Raw genomic sequence first — 16,873 nt, 5'->3', positions numbered from 1 at the left:
TTTTCGAAATTTCAGGGGGACCACTGAACACAGTGAATGTTGTGAAGCACTTTGGCAGTTAAATGCACTATATATATATATATAAACTGATATTGAAGATGGAACAGGTTTGGGCCTCCTAGTACAAGTGAAGGGGAAGAAAAAGCATCCAGAAACATGCTGTACAATCGTGTGCCTCCAGCTTTGTGGTAATAGTTTGGGGAAAAGCCACTTCTTCTTCTTCTTCTTCTTCCTCTTTTTTCTCGGCTTCTCCCATTAGGGGTCGCCACAGCAGATCATCCATCTCCATACCCCCCTGTCTTCTACATCTGCCTCTTTCAACCCAACTACCTGCATGTCTTCCCTCACCACAGCCATAAACCTCCTCCTTGTGGCTGGAAAAGTCAGGTGTCCCAATACTTTTGCCCAAACAGGGTACCTTCATTTTATTGTACAGTCTGATATTCTCTCTCTCTCTCTCTCTCTCTCTCTCTCTCTCTCTCTCTCTCTTTCTCTGTGTGTGTGTCTGTAATCTCGTTACAGTGTTACACTCCTTTAGCTTTTTCCCTTCACTGGTTTTGTCAGGACGGTGTGTGTAATAAAGTGTGTGAGAAATGGGCCGAGCCGTACGAGTCGTCTGTGTAATCCTCCCCTCCTGCACCTAAGTTCATGTCGTAACGGTTTTATGAGATTATTTCTTTTCCAGAATAGCATCTGTATTTTATTTTATTCTATTTCATTTTTTTTCCTGCTGCTTTCGAGTTACGCTCCTGAATGAAGCTCTCTCAGCGCGAAGGCACGTACGGGAGCAGATCGAATTATTTAGGGTGTGTTCGCAGGCTTTTTGCTTTTTTCCCTCTGTTTGAAATTCCATGTACCAAGTTCATTCTTCTTTTTCACCACATCCACCAATTCCCCCCACTAGACGTTGCTTTTCTTGTTCTTTTTTTCTCACAGGCTGCATACAATGAGGCTACGCTACCTTGCTGAGTTTTTATATTACGAAGCCTCCTCAGACGCATTCAGACAAAGTGATCTGTTTTTTTATCAAAATGCACTGTCTGGCCAAAGGTTTGTGGACACCTGACCATAAGATTAGCTTTTTTTAAAAAGCCCATTCTACATTTAGTTCACATTATAATCATCTCCACATTTCTGGGAAGATGTTTCATTAGATGCTGGCGTGTGTTTGTGTAGATTTGTGCTCATTCAGCTACAGGGGTGTTTAATAAAGTCAGGTGTTGATGTAGGGCGAGGAGGCCTGAGGTGCAGCCAATGTTCCAGTTCTATAGCTCTATAGTCGGACCACTCGTGCAGCATGTCTTCATGGAGATGGCTTTGTGCACAGGGGCATTGTCATGCTGGAACAGGTTTGAATCTCCTAGTTGAAGTGAAGAGAAACTTTGTTGCTACTGCATTCAGTATTTATTTTAAAAATAAATGATTAACTTTATCATTTCTGTGGTGTTGTGTGTGTGTGTGTGTGTGTGTGTGTGTGTGTGTGTGTGTGTTTGTGTTGTTCACGCCGCACACAGTGATATAGGGAGAGCCTCTTTTCCTCAAGGTCAGTTCTTCATCAACAGCACACATGCTAGAGGAAAATCCCTTTTTTTACACACACACACACACACACACACACACACACACACACACACACACACACACACACCCATCACAGAGCGTTAGAACCCTCTCGTGAATACACAGCCTCAGGCTGAAAAGGTACAATGACTTTGCCGAGGCGACTCGAGAGGTCTTGAAGATAGAGGAGAGATTTTTCAAATAAGGGGAAATTTGTTTTGGTGCTGTTTCTCTGCCTTTTTCTGATGTTGGAATGAGAGCATGGCTGGAATGATTGTGGGTGCCATTTGCTAACATCTATGTCACTTTCACAGACGAAGGTAGACAGACAGACAGACAGACAGACAGATAGATAGATAGATAGATCAAGATATATATATATATATATATAGAATGTCTATTCATGTGCAATACACGTTGTCTTTTTAAAAAGGCTTCAGGTTTAATTATTATATTTGTGATGGCTATGATTTTTTGTTCACTCTCTTCTGTTACTGCATTCTACTGAAAAGCTTTCCATTGGTGCTCTCTCTCGCATACTTTGCCTGTTTCTCTCTCTCTCTTCTCCCTGCACTAACTCTGTGTCAGGAAAGAAGAAGAAGAAGAAGTAGAAGGGAGGAGGCGGGGAGGTTAAAAGGACGGCCCTTTAAAGAGCTTTATCGATTGGCTAAAGGTTCACTCGAACACTGACCTCACATAAAGAAGTGTGTGTTAATATAATCTCCCTCCTCCCACGGTCACGGTTTTAAATTACTTCAGTAAATAAACTCTATCAGCAATACCCACCATCCTCATCCCTGCCCCATCTCTCTCTCTCTCTCTCTCTCTCTCTCTCTCTCTCTCTCTCCCCTTATCAGTGAGTCTTAAACTGTACTTTATTAAAGATCATTCAGAGTACTAGATGCAATTCCTATGTCCTCTACAATCTTCCCTATTTTTCTGTAACATAGAGGAGCTTAAGTAGGAGCCACCCTCAACATTTAAGGCTGATGTTCTCTGTCTGTCTGTCTGTCTGTCTGTCTGTCTGTCTGTCTGTCTGTCTGTCTGTCTGTCTGTCCTGCTAGTCACTGTCCCCTTATTTTTAACAAGTTCGAAAGAGTGTGTCCATAGTTTCCTCAAATGATAGCAAAGTGAAATCCAATTCACAGTTTCTCATCTTAATCATTATTCCTGTTTAGTGAATCCATGTCAGGAAAGACTAATCTCAGATTATTTGAATCACCAACATTGCTCTGAGTTACATATGCAAACCGCTTTAAATCATACTGTATTGAAACGTATTGGATCTGATCATGTCCAATCGCATCATATAGCTCTGAATCATATCACATCACATCATATCGAAACTTCATAGCAACAGCTATAAATTGTATCCTTGTGAATCGACTCTGAATCACATGCAATAGAAACACCTCTGATTTATCCTGTACTAAAACAGCTCTGAATTCTGCTAAAGCAGTCCTGTGTCCTATCCGATTGAAAATCGCCCTGAATTGTATCCGACTAAAACAGATCAAACTTGTATCTAAACAGCTCTGAATCACGTCGTATCACAATGAGTCTGGATCAAAAACGGCTTTTAAAACGTATCGTATACTGTAGGCTCCGAATTGTTTCATATTAAAGGTCTCAGAATCGCATATCAAATTGCTATGACTCAATGAGATCAATGGGGTTTAAAAAAACCTAATGTTCTTAAATGATTGACAGAGAGAGAGAGAGAGCGAGAGAGAGAGAGAGAGAGAGAGAGAGAGAGAGAGAGAGAGAGAGAGAGATGGAGAGAGAGAAACAGAGACAGAGATAGAGAGAGAGAGAGAGAGACTTTTGACTTTTAAAACACCTTTATTTTTCCATTCTTTCACTTAGTTAACATTCCACCTTAGTACCCATACTATCGATAACATGCTCAAAAAGAAAAAACAAAAAAATGTAAAGAAATAAAGAAATAAATGCAACAAAAACAAAACCTGCTCATGCACCCATTAAAAACGATGCTTGGATTAAACGAGGACACACAAATTAAAACATCACACATTTAGAATTAGTTGATGATCCTGGTCCAGTGTGCACAAGACATCATTAGTGCCCAGGAACAAAACCATCCAGATTATTTGTTAGGTTAGTTAGTCAGTGCGAACTCCGCCCTGAGCCTAGCAGATATTAGAGCTCTAACCATCACCTCAGAAGAGAGAGAGAGAGAGAGAGAGAGAGAGAGAGAGAGAGAGTGTGAGAGAGTGTGAGAGAGAGTGTGTGTGTGAGAGAGAGAGAGTGAGAGAGTGTGAGAGAGTGAGAGAGTGTGAGAGAGTGTGAGAGAGAGTGTGTGTGTGAGAGAGAGAGAGAGAGTGCAAGAATGAGACACAAACAGAGAGGGGAGAGAGAGAGAGACAGACAGACACTCAGAGAGAGTGAGAGAGAGAGAGAGAGAGATGGAGAGAGAGAAACAGAGACAGAGATGGGGAGAGAGAGAGAGAGATGGAGAGAGTGAGAGAGAGACATACAGAGAGAGACAGAGAGACAGAGATGGAGAGAGAGGGGGGAGAGAGAGATAGAGACACAGTGACAGAGAGAGAGATAGAGAGAGAGGGGGAGAGAAAGAGGGGGTGAATTTAGTGTCTGCAATATGGAAATGGCGGTGAAGTGTATCGGTGAAATCTCAGTAATGATTTTGTAGCAGCTGATGCAGCCCTGAATAGTTTTGCTTTGAATTTACATTTCTGGAATTGGGTTTTTATCCGTAGTAATAATAATAATTACCTCATTTATTCCCAATGCAGGTGAGGGTTAAGGGCCTTACTCAAGGGTCCAGCAGTGGCAGTCTGGTGGTGCTGGGATTTGAGCTCATGGTTTTCTGAACAGAAATCACAACACTTAACCACTGAGTTTCCACTTCCATGTTGAATTGTATCAGGTGAACTGTATTTAAATCACATCGTCTCAAAAGGCTCTATAGACTCTTTTATGGTATAGAAACGGCTCTGAACCAGACAGTAGAGTATTTTTAGTTTATTGTATTTGCATACTGGAAGACGTTATAAGGAGCGTTTTGCTCCGTCTGCTCTTTCCTGCGGATGTTTTTTTGTTTTTGTTTTTTTTTGTCTCCAAAGTGCTTTTGTATTTTTTCGAAGAGTGCCTTTTTCAAAGAGTCTGGTTTATTCCTCAAACGTGATTTTCTCATTTCTTTCAGCCCCACAGGCTGTAGGTTCAGCTCCATCCATCATGTCATTTTTCATAACCGCTAACCGGCGATATTTAAATATTTCTCCGCTGATACGCTCAGAGCCGAGCGAACGGCATTGGACTCGCTTCTGACACTTTGTTTATTTTTCAGCAAAATTGAATCGAGCTCAACTTTATTTATCCCCGAGGGTTAGTCGGGTTGCTGCGTGTATCCATCATCATTATTAGTAAAGTAGACGTGATGCGTTTATAACACGGAGACAGCGAGGAAGGAACTTTAAAAGATAAAATAACAGGGAATGTTCCTGAGGAGTTTATGATACTTAAAGGGGGGGTCTAATGCTATTTCATGCATGCCAAAGTTTTACAAAACCAATATGGATCTATCATTGAGCATTTCTGTGCAAAATACACTCTATTCAGGTTTGTATAGGTTCCAGAAAGTATGGACCTTTATGACATCATGAAGAGCGGAATTCCTTGAATGGACACTTCTCCCGGGAGAGCACACGCACAGCAACCATAGCAAGAGCAAAAGCCCACCCATCCCCATGCTTCATTCAGTTACGAACGGTGTCGGTTGCACACGTCCGACTCAAGAAGAATGTCTCTAAACGAGTGTGTTTTTGGATGTGAGTGAACTTTGTTGATTTAACTGTTAGCCGTAGTTTATTTCAAACCGTAAAGTTTTTGTTCCTGTTTTATTTATAGCGATGTCACAACTCGCAGATGTTTTTTTGGAGAGAATCGTAACTCTATATTTATATATAAATCGGATAAAACTAAAGACTCTTCAGAGCTATGAAGGATGCAATACTATCCTATAGGTTCAAAACAAACAGCACATGGTGACAGTGATTGCCTTTAAAGGCCGCTACCGTAAAGATAGCAGACCGGAAAAACTATCCGTATGGATTTTTGCTGAAACTGTACAGTACAGTAGTTCCAGCAATCACCTTGACCTCTATTAATAACTAGGGGGAGGTTTATGTTTGAAAGCCAACCTTTATTATTCAATACAGATATAATATGAGCATATATTTAAAATCTTTAAAATATGTCTCTGGCATTGGTCAGAGGGCCGTTCGAAAGGTGGGGGCAGACTGTATTTGGCCTCGTGGGCCAGAGTTCAGGGACCCCTGCTCTAGGTTCTCAAGATTATCTTGAGATTGGCCGAAACTGTGTTATGTCCACTTTAAGATGTTAATGTTTACCTTCTTGTTAGCAGCTTTTGAAACTAAAATAACTGTCCATACACACATTGTTCTTCTTCTTTCTCTAGAAGAAGAATCACAGAGATTTGAGAGAGTCAAGGCATTCTATGCTTCCTTCCTGGGTCAAGGCATTCTTGGATTAAAAAACAAAACAATTAAAAAGTAATCCAATCATCGCCAAATTTGTTTTTAACAAAGTTTTTTTAACTGTAACCGTAATACCCACCAGTGAATTCACCAAACAGGAAACCAGACCGTAATCTCAACAATGACCATGCATACTGACATAAAACTTTTTTAGGCATCTTCAAAATCTTGAACAGTTATTTATACAGCTGAGCAGTTAAGGGGTTTTCGGGGCTTGCTCAAGAGCCCAGCACGCATGACCTTTTGATCAGAAGTCTAAGATCTTAGGTTCTAAGCTGAACTACCATTTCCATTAACCTGTTCAACGCCTGTTCAACAAATTTCATGAAAGCACTCCCTACTGGTCAAAATATGGTACAGTCAGAGAAATTTTACTACGGATCACAATAAGAACATGCACATCATGAGTCAATCTAGACATCACTTTTGAATCTCTTTTTCTGAGGTTATGGCTCAGCTTTCCTGTGATCTGCTCAGGCAGAAGTTGAAGCATGTCTGTGAATGTACAGACAGTCTATTGAGTCTGGGTGCTTGGCTTGTGAAGATTTCTTTAACATCTTTCTGATGACTGTTGAGGATTGCAGGACGTAAAATGTGACATGATGTCAGTGATGATGCTCCTCTTCGTCCATCTTTCTGTGTGGTTGGGTGTGTGTGTGTGTGTGTGTGTGTGTGTGTGTGTGTGTGTGTGAGCATGTAAGCATTATGACGTTGTCAAAAATTTCCAGTAGTCATCAGGGCCAAAGGAAAAGTGATTTTGATATGTTCAGCGATTGATTCTAATGAATCGCGTGCAATCATACCACAGACGGCTTTTTCTTCCTCAGCCTCGTGTCTAATTATCTGAGTATTTGTGAGCCTAGGCGGTGTTAAAGACGTGCTCTGATTTAGGACCGAGTGTTTATGGCTAATTACAGTCTTCGCCGTGGAGCTTCATTCCGAGAGACAAGATGGAGGCGTGCGGCCTGTTCAGAGCAATTTATTCACACACAAGGCAAATAAATAACTTGGAGCATCACAGCGAACCTGCCAAGTGCGTGTGCGCGTGCAGCATATGTTTCTGTTGGCATGGCAACCGTCTCCGTATATCGGAAAGCTTTTTTTCTTTCCTCGATAGCTTTATTTATCCCGATGCTTTCAGGTTATTTCTGTACGCTTACAGGCAGCTGTAATATCGCATGAGGGAGTCGCTTTACCTTTAAACTGCCATCATGTTCTCCAGATCGCTTCAGAGCTCGACTGCACATGCTAGGCCACACACACACACACACACACACACACACACACACACACACACACACACACACACATAGTGTGCTGAGAAAAAGCAAACATTGTTTTAAAAAGAGCAAATATATTAAAGTATTAAATATATATTAAATAATAATAATAATACCTTTTTCTTTAAAAAATTGAAAATGTATAATTTATTTATTTATTTATTTATTTATTTATTTATTTATTTATTTATCTTTTTATAGAAAGGAACAAGAATTTGTTTAAAGGAGAAATCCCCCATGCACTTCACAAAACAGCCACTATACACTTTTAAATGTCGAAATGAAAGATAAACTCACTGTCTTTTGCATTTTTTTAAGTTCACTTTTATACATAAATACCCATGATTAGGGTTTTATATAGTTATAAGCAAAACATTTTATTTAATTATTATTTTTTATTTGTTTATTGTTTTATTGATTTATTTTTTATTTTTAATGTTTAAATTTTTTTGTTCAATTTTTTTTTTATTTGTGGGGAGTTAATTAAATATCAAAATAGCCGTTAGTTGTGGAGCCACATATTGAGTTTATTTTTATTTTTACACATTTTAAAGCTTTTAGTGACTGTTAGAGTTGTTTCTTTCTGTAAAGTAAAAAAAAAAAAAGGACACAAAAACAAAAATAAACAACAACATTTGAGTATGCAAGGTAAAGCAATTTGTGCAAATCAACATTTGTATTGTTTTTAATGATAATTGCAGATGACAAGTTGACTTCCAGGCTTAAAAAATATAAAAGTAAAATATATCATAACATTTTTGTCAATTAAAAAAATACAGACATTTTGTGCAGTTGTAAATATATAAGCATTTAGAATATTATTTATTTAATTTTATGTAATAATTAAATTATATTTGCATAATTTAAACATACAAACATTGAAAAAAGGCATTTGAACGTAGTAAAGCCACAGGAAATCATGAAAACAGACAAGTTACTGTTGTAGTAGATAAATGCAATGAAAGACTGGATGTATTGGTGTACAAATGCATCATCATTCTCTGAAAACGACAACAGCAACTAAAAATGTGATTGTTTACTGCTGCTGTTATTTGCTGCTTTTAGATGTAGTGTTTGTTCGCATCGTTTTAATTGAATCCTTCACTATGAGCGAACCTGAACAGATGCAGTGCGACTGTGCTAAAGTTATAAACAAACAGTTTACACAATAACACTTTATTAATCTGTACCATATTTACGTGATGAGGATTATACAGTTTCTGCTCACCCTCAGTTTCCTTTCACCTTCATGCGTGTCACCAGTGTGTTTTATTTTCACGTGCTTGTGCATCACTGTGGTACTTTCATCCCCCACAAGCGCCGTTTGCATAACTTCCTGGTACAGTTTTCTTTGTTGCGTTTATTATAAAATGCTTCCACACTTTTTTCCTGCTGGAGGTTGCTTTTTTCTTTCTTTCTTTCTTTCTTTCTTTCTTTCTTTCTTTCTTTCTTTCTTTCTTTCTTTCTTTCTTTCTTTCTTTCTTTCTTTCTTTCTTTCTTTCTTTCTTTCTTTCTTTCTTTCCTGTGCTTGTATCTTCTCTTTTATCTCTTTCTATCTTTTTTTTTCTTCCTACTCTACACATTAATTTCTTTCCTCTTTTATATATATAATTATTATGATCATTATTTATTTTTTTTTTTTTAGTTTATCAATTAAAAAGACAGGCAGAGATCAGACAGACATTAGATGGTGATCAGACAGATCGGACAGTAATCAGATGGTGATCACAAAGTAATCAGACAGTGATCAGGGAGTAATCAGACAGTATTCAGACGGTAATCAGACGGTGATCAGACAAAGATCAGGCAGAGATCAGATAGTAATCAGAGGATGATCAGACAGTAATCAGATGTTGATCAGACAGTGATCAGACAGTATTCAGACGGTAACCAGACAGTGATCCGACAAATCAGGAATGGACAGAGCAGGAACGCCGTGTCCTTGGTGCATTTTATCTCGGTGCAGTATGACGTGTGTGTGTGTGTGTGTGTGTGTGTGTGTGTGTGTGTGTGTGTGTGTGTGTGTGCACACACGTGTGTTGCCCTAATTTATTCCTGTGCCTTATTTTGCTCTTTTATGTGACACTTTTCCTCCTTCAGTGAGAGAAACACAAGAAAGGAGAATGAGAGCAGGTTTATAGACAGGCCTCTCTCGCTCTCTCTCTCTCTCTCTCTCTCTCTCTGTCGCGCTCTTTCTCTCTCTTTCTCGCTCTCTCTCTCTCTCTCTCTCTGTCGCTCTCTCGCTCTCTGTGACCTGTTTCTCTTTGTTTCATCACTCATTTGCTCCTTTTGTCTTTCCATAATAATGTAATGCTGTCATTCATTCACTGCTTTTATTCTTTTGCGCTTCATTTGTTCTGGGTTTTTAACTCTATAACTCTATTTACTCTTATTATCTGTTATTTTCTGCCTTTCCTCGTTCACTCATCACTTTATTCCCTTCCATGCTTTTCTTTTTTCACTATATATCTCTCACGCCTGACTCTCCTTCTCTTTCAATTTCTTTTCACTTTCTTTACTATAACCAGTTTTTCACTTTTATTCTCCATTTTCCTGTCTCTCTCTCTCTCTCTCTCTCTCTCTCTCTCTCTCTCTCTCTCTCTCTCTTTCGCTCTCTCTCGCTCTCTCTTTCTCTTTTCTGTCTTTATCTCCATCTCAATTTCAATCTCTTTCTCTTTCTTTCTTTTCCTACCCTTTTTCCCTTTTTCTTCCTCTCCTTTCTTCCTTCTCTCTTCCTTCCATTATCAACATCTCTTGCACTTCCTCTTCCTTCATTTCTCTCTCTCTCTCTCTCTCTCTCTCTCTCTCTCTCTCTCTCTCTCTCTCTCTCTCTCCTTCTCTCTTTCTCTATCTCCCACATTTTAGTTTTCTTTCTCATTTATTTCTCTATCATTTGCTTATTCAGGTATTCTCCTTGCTCATTTCTCTTGCTCACTTTTTTCTCTCAATTGTTCTCTTTTCATCCTTTATGTATCAGTTGATTGTCTAAATATTCATATTTGTAATTTCTTATTCTCTCGAAATATCTCTATCTCGTTGGTCAGATTAGTGCTGATGTGATGTGCTGTTTTCATCGTTGTTGTCGTTTTGTCATTTTTTTATTTTCTCATCTCTATAAAATTCGTACCTAATCAGGTTTCTCCTCGCTCGTTTCCAGCCTGCACAGCGTTCCACATTTCAGCCTGGAAGATAAATGAGATGCGCTCTTGTTGCATTCTCGAAATACCTCAGCTGGAGCCGTGAGCCGTTTGTGCGCCAGAGAGCGGAAAAACGCAGTGCTCGATTTTAGTCCCTTTTATTTCTAAAAATGATGCACGCACTTGTTTTCATGTAAAAGGTTCTCGCTTGCCACATCGCTAATCGATACCAGTCTGATTGTCTTTATACATTTCGGAATACTTTTGGTCATTTTCGGCCCTGTAGAGTCGCATCGTAAAGTAATGGCACCCATGGTATTTGGTTCTAATACACTAAGTACTGCAAATGTTGGGACTCAGTTCAGATCCCAGAATTCCCCGTATTCCCAGTCCCGTTCAGAGGCTTCTTCCTCCTCTTCCTCTCTATATCATGGACTTTCCTCCTCACCATCATCCCTCACAGTTTGTTGATGTCTGTAATCTGTGTAGAAGAACAAAAATGACTCCATCGGCTAAAACACCTAGAGTTTCAAATCTTTCATTTTTCTTTGTCTTTCAGATGAGCAGAGTTCTCTGTTCTCTGCTGTCTGATCTTAAAGCTTTTCTCCAGGCATCATTTTAATGTGAATGTGTGTTTTGTTTTAGTTTTTTTAATATTGCCATGAATCTGCTCTCTGCCAGCTCCCAACAAAGCCATTTTCACTCGTTTAAAGGTTTTGTGCTTGACTGACTGTGTTTAGTGTCGTGTTTCTCCTCCTCACCGTCAGGATTCGGCCTGAAATTATGGGATGTAACTGTACCCTGTAATTAGAGATGCTGAGATGCTTACGTTCTCGGTTCTGTGTGTGTGTGTGTGTGTGTGTGTGTGTGTGTGTGTGTGTGTGTGTGTGTGTCGTGTCAGACCTACAGCAATAAGCATCTGTGTATGCAATACAGCCACAGCTCCTTTAATGAGGCTGACACACATAAGCCACGCCTCCTTTACTGAGACTGACACACAAAGGCCATGCCTCCTTTACTGAGACTGACACACATAGGCCACACCTCTTTTACTGAGGATGACACACAGAGGCCACACCTCCAATACTGAGGCTGACACAAAGGTCACACCTCCTTTACTGAGGCTGACACACAGAGGTCACACCTCCTTTACTGAGGCTGACACACAGAGGCCACACATCTTTTACTAAGGCTGAAGCACAGAGGCCACACCTCCTTTACTGAGGCTGACACACCGAGTCAAAACTTCCTTTACTGAGACTCAAACCAAGTATCAGTCAAAAAGAAAAGGAAAAAGCCTGTAGAGCAACAGACAAGCATTCTGGTGCATTGTGGGAAATCAAATCAGTGTATGCGAAATGGAAAGGCGTTGCATGCCTTCGCTCACAGAAACAAGAGCGTAAAATTAATCAGAGCTCTAATCATGGCATATATTAATAAATAACTATGGTATATTTAATCAAATTAATTAGCAGAGGCAGAGCAGTCGTCACACCCCTCTCGGTCACTCTCCATTATGCTCTTAGACACTCTTGATTAGACGGCTAGGTAGGACGAGTGCCACTGATGTGCTAAAGACAAAACACACACACACACATAATTAATAGCTAACTGGGAATCACACATGTCAGATGTGGCTTTCAACTTATACATACATATCAGTGCTCCTGTTATCATACAATTATATTTAGCAAACTGTGTATAACATGTAACATCATTTTAGTTCAGACACACAAACACACACACACATACACACACACACACACACACACATCATTGTGTGATACACATAGTACACTCATAGATAGTCAATAGATCTGAATGAACTTTTGTTGTGTGTTTTTGTTTGAGGTGAAGAAGGTGTCTGGGTTTTAGGATTTTGTGTGTGTGTGTGTAATCAGGCCAGTGCAGCAGCAGTGCTCTCAATCTGATTAATGAAGCTGTTTATTCCGCACATTCAGCGTGAGAGCAAGGTTTGTCGAGAGAAAATAGAAAACCCTGAAAGGATGGATGCACACTTTTCTTTCATAGCTTAATCAGCAAACAGCCCAGCACACACACTAATGTTGTGATGTAGCATTTCTTTTAACACTACATCTCGTATCCCTTACCCTGCGCATCGGCGTTACACGTCGCCCCGATGTCGGTTGCTTTCATCGCTAGACGATGGCAGGCTAAACGAGGCTTTCAGACGAAGCCTCACACGCGCCGTGTTAAATCCTAGCAGAATAATCTCACTCGATGTGTCAGCCATGAGCTTTTGAAAGATATCAATAGTGCAATATCACATTCCCTTTCAACATCACAAGCTCTAATTACAGGAACATCGATGTATCGAACCTGAGGAATCCATCATCCGAGTTGAAATATAGATGCTGGATGACTGTCTGTATTATTGCTTTTGGGATGTACCTCAGGGTCGTCTTGCACTAAGTGGTACATATATGAGACTATACTTTAGACTTTCCTTTTAGTATACTTTTATATTTATTTTATTTATTTTTGTTACTTTATTCTAAATTAGTTTAAATTAGCATACATTTATTTTAAATTAGTGAATGAGTTAGTGAATAAGTTATTGAATGGGTTAATGAATGGGTTAGTGTATGTGTTAGTGAATAAGTTAGTGTATGTGTTAGTGAATAAGTTAGTGAATGGGTTAGTGTATGGGTTAGTGAATACGTTTGTGAATGGGTTAATGAATGGGTTAATGAATGGGTTAGTGAATAAGTTAGTGAATGTGTTAATGAATGGGTTAGTGAATAAGTTAGTGAATGGGTTAGCGAATAAGTTAGTGAATGTGTTAGTGAATGTGTTAGTGAATGGGTTAGCGAATAAGTTAGTGAATGTGTTAGTGAATGGGTTAGTAAATTAGTTAGTGAATGGGTTAGTAAATTAGTTAGTGAATAGGTTAGTGAATGGATTAGTGAATGGGTTAGTGAATGTGTTAGTAAATGAGTTAGTAAATGGGTTAGTAAATTAGTTAGTGAATGGGTTAGTGAATAGGTTAATGAATGTGTTAGTGAATGTGTTAGTGAATGTGTTAGTGAATGAGTTAGTGAATGGGTTAGCGAATAAGTTAGTGAATGTGTTAGTGAATGGGTTAGTGAATGTGTTAGTAAACGAGTTAGTGAATGTGTTGGTTAATGGGTTAGTGAATGTGTTAGTAAATGAGTTAGTGAATGGGTTAGTAAATTAGTTAGTGAATGGGTTAGTGAATGTGTTAGTAAATAAGTTAGTGAATGGGTTAGTAAATTAGTTAGTGAATGGGTTAGTGAATGGGTTAATGAATGTGTTAGTGAATGGGTTAATGAATGGGTTAGTTAATGGGTTAGTAAATAAGTTAGTGAATGGGTTGGTGAATGGGTTGGTGAATGGGTTAGTGAATGGGTTAGTGAATGGGTTAGTGAATGAGTTAGTGAATGGGTTAATGGATGGGTTAGTGAATGGGTTAATGCATGTGTTAGTGAATGGGTTAATGAATGGGTTAGTGAATGGGTTAATGAATGGGTTAGTGAATGGGTTAGTGAATGGGTTAATGGATGGGTTAGTGAATGGGTTAATGAATGGGTTAGTGAATGGGTTAATGAATGGGTTAGTGAATGGGTTAGTGAATGTGTTGGTGAATGGGTTAGAAAATGGGATAGTGAATGGGTTAGTGAATGGGCCAGTGAGATCGGTGCTGCACTGCCTTTATTGTCTCATTGTGTTGGGGTGTGTGCAGTAATTGTTGTTTGGACCTGTGCACTTTATGTAGCCCTGTGTGTAGGTCTGTTTATTCTAGTTTTGTATTGTGTGGTCCAAACGACAATGATTTGACTTGACTTAAACATGAACTTTTCCAAAATCTGCAGGACAGATGAGTTTGTAGATTTTTGCAGTTTATTGTTAAAATGTCTTATTATTAAATGGCTTTTGTCGTATTAACTTTGAGAGAGGCTTCAATTGAGAGGCTGGTAAGGGACCAACTATTTAAAGCTATGTTTCTAGACATCCTGGAAAACAGACTATAACACCTGACAACTCTGTGGTTTATTTTTATTTTTCTCTTACACCATGTCCCCAAGTGTTTTTTTTTTCTTTGCATAAAAGTTAACAAACTCCCAATAGTTGTTGGCACTGAACTGCTGCTTTAGTGTATAGGAGGCGATACATATGTAAAATGGGGAAAAAAATACCTTGCATTAACGTACATAAATTTTCATGCAGCATTTTCTAAATTTTGAAGGAACTTGCATAACTCTGGTTTGTTCGATTTCCTGACTCTTCTCTTTTCTTTTTGTCTTTCTGATCTTTAACCTTACAGATTTGTTTCTCAGCACGGGATCGACTCCAGCATTCGGGTTTGAGACTTGGATCAATACGGTAAGCCTCACCTTGACTTACATCTTGCCCATATTTCCTCTGTGTCTGAACACTGTGGTTAGAAACTGATGGGTCTTTCTGTGTTAGAGAGTTGTACAGCTTAAATTTCTCAATCCAGTTCATGAATCTCAAACAAGGTCGAGACAGGGGAGATGGGGAACACTGAGAAAACACACTGTAAATAAATACCTCAAATAAAAGCACATTTTATTTGTGCCTAATATCTTATTGAAAGAAGATGATGATGATAAATATTATTTTTTATTAAGCCTATTTATAGACATTTCAATAAGAATCTAAACATTTTTCCAAAAATGTACAAATGGAGAAATCCCGTGTAAACAAATTGCGCCAAAAAATAGAAAAAAAAAATGTTTACACTAATAACAGTGACTGTATTTCCTGTAGTTTGAATCTAAATAGAAATACTTCTAATAGAATTTTTTTGTACATAAATAAATCTCTTATATGTACTCTTACAACTATAATATAAAATAATTATAATTATATATATATATATATATATATATATATATATATATATATATATATATATATATATATATATATATATTAAAATCGAATTACTAAAAGATACTTCAAAAACCTGCTTTGAAGTAGTTTATCATTTAATTCTATAAAGACTCAAATATAAAAATGGTCAAAAAGATAAAAAATTTGAATGATTAATGTTTGAAAAAGCATTTTAGAACAAGCAGGTTAGTAGATGAAAGTGTGTTCTAAGTTTGTAGTGTGTGTGTGTGTGTGTGTGTGTGTGTGTGTGTGTGTGTGTGTGTGTGTGTGTGTGTGTGTTGGGGTGGGGTGAAACAGGATGGAGGAAATAAGGATATAAGTTTGGGGCACTCGGGGGATGAGTTGAGTAGGGTAAAACAAAGGGGAATGGAAAAAAGACGGAGAAGAAATTAGATTCAGAGAAAGAGAGAGAGAGAGAGAGAGAGAGAGAGAGAGAGAGAGAGATAAATGAGTCAAGAGTTGAGAAGAGAAAGTGCAGGAGGGCAGTGTTCACTCAGCAGTCCTGTAAAGGTCAGTGGTGTGTGTGGGGGTGTGTGGGTGTGTGTGTGTGGACAGAGCAGCTCTCGCCCTTTTCTAAACTGTCTTACTCTGCCTGAGCCACTGCACTCATCTTATGTTCGATCGAGAGAGAGAGAGAGAGGTAGAAAGAGAGAGAAAGAGAGATAGACGAGTGGAGAATTAACTCTCCTCCCAGCTGAGATCAGATACTAAACCTCATATTTTCATACTGAGAGAGATGAAGACATTATGAGAGACAGCAGGAGATGGAGAAGGATTATACAGGAACCTGGAGGAGAGATGGAGAAATAAAGAAAAAAAATGGTGCTAAACTCTACCTATTTTTTGTTTCTTTTACTGTTTTGATGGTATCTTATATTTCAAATTTCTATCATGGATAAAGATGCCACTATTGTAAATGAAAGCTATTTTATTAGGTACAGATTAAAACACACCCCAAAACATTATTATTTGGCTCCACTTACGTTCTCTCAGCAAGAAAAAGTGCCTCGCTCACCAGACTCATTTTCATGAGTAACAGTTCCTTCCCAGGAGAAGATACCAAAAGAACCAGAGTAAAATGGAAAAGTACTGTTTCTTTTTTTCTGTGAAATGGTTAGAGAGAGAGAGAGAGAGAGAGAGAGAGAGAGAGAGAGAGAGAGTATTCGGGTAATCAATAATCTCGTCGGTATGTGAGATTTTCAGGTTTGAGATGTTTAAAAATGAAGAAAGCAAGATAGCAAAGTTGTGAAGTATATAAGCGTGTAAAAAAATTGATTGAAAATGTCATGCTGGCTGGATGCATAGTCCATTAAACAGCTCCTAAACTGTTGTTTTTGCTGGGATATTTCTTCTCTTTATTATTTTTATCACCTAAAACTGACCATACAGACTTAAACTCTAGTCATGGACACAGCAAATGTTCTACAGTATAGATCAGATTACACTGATAGTGAATTAT

General features: G+C 38.5%; 1 protein-coding gene across 1 annotated transcript in view; it reads left to right on the top strand.

Moving 5' to 3' along the window:
• Positions 1-16,873, top strand: part of itfg1 (integrin alpha FG-GAP repeat containing 1) — a 164,720-nt gene that overhangs the window by 15,920 nt on the left and 131,927 nt on the right. Inside the window, exon 7 of the mRNA XM_046840410.1 lies at positions 14,822-14,880. Coding sequence (XP_046696366.1) covers positions 14,822-14,880 — 59 coding nt within the window. The remainder of the gene's footprint in view (positions 1-14,821; positions 14,881-16,873) is intronic.

Source organism: Silurus meridionalis, chromosome 26, assembly GCF_014805685.1.
Source record: "Silurus meridionalis isolate SWU-2019-XX chromosome 26, ASM1480568v1, whole genome shotgun sequence".
Taxonomy (NCBI): Eukaryota; Metazoa; Chordata; class Actinopteri; order Siluriformes; family Siluridae; genus Silurus; species Silurus meridionalis.
The sequence above is the reverse complement of the archived record's forward strand: the minus strand, read 5'-3'. Positions and strand labels throughout refer to the sequence as shown.